Raw genomic sequence first — 6106 nt, forward strand, 5'->3', positions numbered from 1 at the left:
TGTAGTTCTTGAACTCCGTTCCATTGTCGCTCCTTATTGCGAGGATCGTGGCGTCGTACTTGCGTTTAACTTGATTGGCAAACTTCATCATGGTCCATTGAGTCTCACTCTTGTACCTGAAGAAGAATACCCAACAATAACGTCAATAGTCATCAACGATGACGAGTCAATATTTCTTCCCTCCAAGACTTTCATGAGACGGTGGAACGAAGAGATCAATATGTAGGAGCTCCAAGCACCTTGTGGTAGAGATGGTTGTCTTGGCCTTGTGAGGTGCTCCATGCATTTTTCCTTGTACGCAAGCCCTACAAACACGATCTTTGCAAAAGGAAACATCTTCTTTTAGTCCGAGAAAGTGGCCCCCCTTGTGGAGACTTTGCAAAGTCCTCATGTTGACATGGGCTAGTCGGCGATGTCATAACCAACCCTTGTCACCTTTAGCGAATAGGCAAAGAGTGGAAGATGTCGTCTTTCCGGAGAAATCAACAACATACAATCCGCTCTCCACATATCCAGCAAAGGCTACACGGAGTGTCTTGCTCCACAAGAGGACCACCATATGTTCATCGAAAAAGGTACAAAGACCCATACATGCAATTTGATGAACGGAAAGTAGATTGTAACCAAGAGTCTCAACAAGGAGGACATTCACAAGTGAGATGTCGGGTGTTACCACCACCTTGCCGAGACCCAATACATTTGAGCTTGTGTTGTCGCCATAAGAAACGGTAGAATGAGATGGCTCGAGGTCGACAACAATTTCCTTGCTTCCGGTCATATGACTTGTGGCTCCACTATCAACCATCCATTTAGCACCACCGGAAGCATAGTCCTACAAGGAATCAAGTCTTGGATTTAGGTACCCATTTTTCAATGGGTCCTATCATGTTAGTAACAAGGGGTTTGGGAACCCAAATAGTCCAATCAACATTGTCCTCTTGAGGACCAATGAAGCGAACACGAATATGTCCATAGTAATCAACAAAAAGAACATGAGAAGGGTTGTTAGAACCGGCGAAGCCCCTTGTGGTGGAATCAGGAACTCCACCCCTCCTTGAGTTGGAGTCGCCTCCCTCACGGTTGATCCCCATGTTCTCCTTGTTCTTGTTCTTCTTGGTACTCCTTCTTCTCTTCCTCTTTGGCTTGGTAGCCACTCCTCCTTCATTGGAAGAGCCCTCGTTGGCTCCATCTTTAGCTTCAACGACTCCCTCCATGATTTGGAGTCTATCAATCTTGGCCTTCAAACGATTGACTTCATCTTCATGCTCCGGGTGAGGGTGAGTGATATCGAACACATGGACCTCCTTTGCCTTGTTCCCCCGGAAATGCTCCATCAATGCTTCTTCTTGGAGAGAGTTCATCTTCATGAGTAGGCGCTTGTGACTCTCCAACTTGGCAATGCACCTTCATGGTTGCAACATACACGGTCCTTGCTCAAAGGAAAGTACTCCTTCAAGGCTTCCTCTTGCATGGAGTTGATCTCCATGAGCTTGGCTTTGCTCCTCTTAAAAGAGTCAATTTCTTCCTCATGGTCACACCAAGTAACCTTCTCTTTGCTCATGCGGAGGCACTCCATTAAGGACTCTTCTTGCATGCCATTCAAACCCAATAGCTCGGCCTTGGTCTTCTCAAGAGTGGCAATCTCTTCTTCATGATTGCAACACGAAGTCTTTTCCTTACACAAGCGGTAATACTCATCCAAGGCTTCTTCTTGAAGGGCATTGACCTACAAGAGCAAAGCATTATGCCTCTTCAAAGAAGCAACACTATCAACAAGCTCGTCACAACACGAGTTAGGGCATCCAACTTCTTTCTCCTTGTGAGCTTCCTCTTGGGGATGATCACATATCTCGGAGAGAAGCACATACTTACTCTCCAAGGATTTGAAGTCCTTGGTGAGGGTTGCAACTTCCTCGAGCAATAATTCGTGGTCATCCTCAAGAAAAAGCTTCTTCTTCTTGAGCTCACCCACTAAGCCAAGAGCATGATCTCGATCCTTGATCAGTTGGGAGATGATAGCATTGTTGGAGTCTTCAAGGATAATAACACTTGGTTCAAAAAATCAGAAGATTGTTGTTCGGTAGCTGCTTCTACTATATGAAAAGATCTCAAAGTGTTCAAGATTGCTCTATCACAAAGTGTTCGTGATGACTTCCTTATACTGCAGGGCTTGTTACAAGTGAATTTGCAGGCTGAAGGCAAAGATGAATGAAAAATGTGTATGGAAGGATGGTGAGTACAAAGCCTCAAATTTATATTCTTATGTTCACAGACCTGTTTAGGTGTTCCCACTATATAAGTGGATCTGGAAAAGTAAGTGTATTATGAAGATAGATATATTTGCTTGGTTATTGATTAGAGAAAGGTCAAACAGGAGGGACATGTTGCGGAGAAGATGATACATATATGTTATGCCCCTGGTAGAATCTATGAAGACGGACATCATCTAACTTCAGCAGAGAATTTGAAGATATCTTCAGATATCAACCTTTCTTCTCTGAGGTGTGTTTCTTGACATGTTGGCCCATTTGGTTGACACGGAATGCTAGGATTTTTCAGAACATTAGACCTACTTTTGCTGCTTGGCGTAGCAATTCCATTCATGCCTTCTCTCTTCACATGTACAGATTCAATAGCAATCTCTCCGATAAGGTTAAGGCATGGATAGCTACCTTAGCTTAGATAGTTGTACACGTTTTGTTTCCCTTTCCTAGTTCCTATGCAACTTTGGAGTACATATTTTGGTAATGAAGTGGGGACTGTGGGGCTGTTGCCTCGAAGTAAGTGGTAAGAAAAAAGATCAAGCTAATACAGAAGACCTGCAACCTAGTAGTTATGTTAGTTATGTAATTGTTGTTCTGATCTGCTCCCGTTTTGTATGTTCTTTTTTCAGTGTCCTCATTTGCAGATCTTGATCGTACATCGATCAAATGTTAGCTGATGTTATGCAGTTATTTAGCTATACTAGCTCGTAGTTGAATTAGTTTCAAACAGTGATGTAGGCCAGCAAAAGGTGAATATAATTTTTCTGGGTTAATTAAGAAGCATGAGTAAGCTAATGTGGAAAACCTGGTACGTCAATGGTGGGCATCGCATATGCATAGTATCCGGCAAAGATCGAGCTAATACGGTAGTGCTTCGTTCATCTACTAAACCTGTAGCCTGGTTTACCTACTAAGTTAAGTTTAATTCTATAATTCGTTGTCGTTGTTGTTGTTCTGATCTAGTCCCCTTCGCCTTGTTCTTTTTTAGTGTGCTTGCTGACACGAGTATACACACTGCCCACTGAACTAACATAACTCAAGCCTTGGATGAACAGACGGCAGTGGATCAATTGTTTTCTATCCAGTCTTCAGTAATTTGCTGACTTGAAATGCCTCGATCGGGCACATCAAATGAATCATAGAGATACGTATACAGAAACAATAGAAGTAAGTACCGTTACAGAGCAGAGTTGTACTAGAGCTAATTAAGGTGCTGCTGCTAGCTGACTGAGCTGCACCGGCATGCGTGCGTGGTGCCGACTGCGGGCACGTGTGGCTGGCATGGGTAATGAAGCTGAGCGCGCAGGATCCGAACGAACGCGCACTACTCTTCACGGAAATCTCACTGGGTACACCTGTCATCTCACCGACATATGATACGATGCTTCCTTCTCCTCTTCCTCTTATAGCTTGTGTTCTGTCTACTCGTACAGTCGTACTACAACTACAAGACATTGCTCTTTGTCATCCTCGATCCCCAACTATATAGCCGCGCACCATCCTTGGTCGCGGGTGCGGCTTCGAAGCCTTATAGTCAGTACATTCAAGTGGCTGGCCGCCGTCGATCTCCCTTACCACTATCAGCTAGGGCAGCACCTGCGCCGTGCTGCTTGCTAAGCTGGTCAGGTAGGGGCACGCCGACGAGAGGAGCACTCCGCCCGGTCGACCGGAGACGGGGGGAGCTAGCTAGAAGAGGGCCAAGGAGATCGATCGAGCACATATATAGGAGTTCCAACATCCGATGCATTATTCGGCCGTCTCTTCCTCCTCCCGCTTCGCGGCCGTGGTGGTGGTCGTGGCGGTGGTTCTTGCGTCGTCTGCGGTGTGCTGCCGGGCGCAGCTGGCGAACAACTACTACGCCGGCAAGTGCAATAACACGAACGTGGAGGCCGTCATCCTGAGCGCCGTGAAGGCTCGCCTCTCGTGGGAAAATAAGATAGTCGCCGGCCTCCTCCACATGATCTTCCACGACTGCTTCGTCCAGGTAAGCAAATTAGAGCACCCATTCGTTTGATTCGAGCAAGGAGTAGCTAATTCGATTGCTCACTCTATATGTTAATGGCCCAATTGATGGATGGGTGATCAGGGGTGTGACGCGTCGATACTGCTGGACGGGCCCGGCACGGAGAAAACGGCGGTGCAGAACACCGGCATCTTCGCCTACGACCTCATCGACGACATCAAGTCCGAACTCGAGGCGGCGTGCCCCGGCGTCGTCTCCTGCGCCGACATCATCGTGGCCGCAACCAGAGACGCTGTCGGCATGGTAAGCAAGTCCTCGCTCTCGTTCTATCACCATGTTTTTGCTTGCTTCTTCTGCACATGATTTGATGGCGATCAATCGATCGGTGCCAAAACAAAACAATTAGCAACTAGCTAGATGGAGTCAGGGACTATTACTTATTCTTAATTAGCCTACCACGTTACTGTTCTACTGATCTCGATCGAGCCTTCCGTCTCCATCAGTTGTTGTTCCCATTTGGAGAATGACAAGCTGATATTTGTATGTAACGGCCGACATCTTATGTATGCAGTGTGGTGGGCCGAGCTACGCGGTGCAGCTGGGTAGGAGGGACGGCATGTCGTCGATGTCCTGGAAGTGCAGCGACCTGCCCGCACCGCACGTCGACATCCCGACGGCGGCAGCCATGTTCGCCAATAAGGGCTTCACCAGCTTCGAGATGGCCGCACTCATGGGTAATTACTAGCTCTGTTGCACAATATATGCCGTTTTACCAAACTATTTTAGTTTACTAAAATGGTTTATATTATGGAACATAGTGATACTTAATTAGCCTTCCTAGCTTTTGACATATAGTGTTGAATTACATCAATGTGCATCAACACATGGAATGTCAGCTATTCCACTGCTAGAGCACACATAGTAAAAAACAGTTTGCATTGCTTCTAACGTTTGAATAATGTGTAATGCAAGAGTCTGTTGATCGAGATCTGCGGAACATTGGTAAGTGGGTAGAGTATCACACACGCGCACACAGTCCCATGGGAAAATTTCAACTGCTGTTAAGAAAGAAATCTTAGTATCGACTATCGAGTACTTCAAAGTTGACCTAAAAAAATTACGTACATGCATGTGCAGGCGCGCACACGGTGGGGGTGACGCACTGCTCGCTGATCCAGGACAGGCTGTACAACTTCAACGGCACCGGCGCGGCAGACCCGTCCATGGACCCGGCCTACTGTGGGATCCTGCAGAAATACGCCTGCCCCCAGGGGCAGAGCTTCGACAACATCGTCTACCTCGACGACCCCAACAGCATCCTCACCTTCGACACGAGCTACTTCAGCCAGATCACCAAAAAACGCGCTGCCCTCGGGGTCGACCAGGGCCTCGGCGACGACCCCTCCACCGCCTGGATGGTCAGGTACTTTGCCGACAGCAATAACTTCTTCCCCATGTTCGTCCAGGCGATCAACAAGCTCGCCGCCGTTGAAGTCTTGACGGGCACAGATGGAGAGATCCGAACGAACTGCCGGGCAACAAACTAAACCGAATACTTTTATTTTTGCTAGAATATCATAGTAGAAGAGAGATGGTGAAAATAGATGGCCATGCGATGCCCAATTTAGATCCATCCACATTCTTTTTTTTGAGCATTTTTGTCGATGATCACATATGATTCGGCTAGTCGATCTTAGTATTTTTGTTGTCAAATTCTTTTGTATGTGGCTGGTATAAAAATAAGCATTCCATGATATATGAAAATAAGATCGGCACTAGTGTAGGATTCTTTTACCAAAGGAAATGAAATGAGAAAAACTTTACATCCTGTCAAGAACTAGCAGGGACTTGCATGGCAGGAGGGCAAATGCTTGTTGTG

At 46.5% G+C, this 6106-nt stretch overlaps 1 protein-coding gene across 1 annotated transcript; it reads left to right on the top strand.

Moving 5' to 3' along the window:
• The first annotated feature begins 4005 nt into the window (after positions 1–4005).
• Positions 4006–5774, top strand: LOC124647780 (peroxidase 57-like). The gene is made up of 4 exons (XM_047187657.1): positions 4006–4248; positions 4351–4530; positions 4799–4961; positions 5365–5774. The coding sequence occupies exons 1-4, from the start codon at positions 4006–4008 to the stop codon at positions 5772–5774; spliced, it is 996 nt and encodes a 331-aa protein (XP_047043613.1).
• Positions 5775–6106: the final 332 nt, after the last annotated feature.

This window comes from Lolium rigidum, chromosome 4 (genome assembly GCF_022539505.1).
Source record: "Lolium rigidum isolate FL_2022 chromosome 4, APGP_CSIRO_Lrig_0.1, whole genome shotgun sequence".
NCBI classification, from domain to species: domain Eukaryota; kingdom Viridiplantae; phylum Streptophyta; class Magnoliopsida; order Poales; family Poaceae; genus Lolium; species Lolium rigidum.

Bases quoted from the DNA above. Each gene is read 5' to 3' on its own strand.
- LOC124647780 (XM_047187657.1), top strand. From the start codon at position 4,006: ATGCATTATTCGGCCGTCTCTTCCTCCTCCCGCTTCGCGGCCGTGGTG. The intron at 4,249-4,350 runs GTAAGCAAATTA...ATGGGTGATCAG, and splicing joins TCCACGACTGCTTCGTCCAG to GGGTGTGACGCGTCGATACT. The intron at 4,962-5,364 runs GTAATTACTAGC...ATGCATGTGCAG, and splicing joins CGAGATGGCCGCACTCATGG to GCGCGCACACGGTGGGGGTG.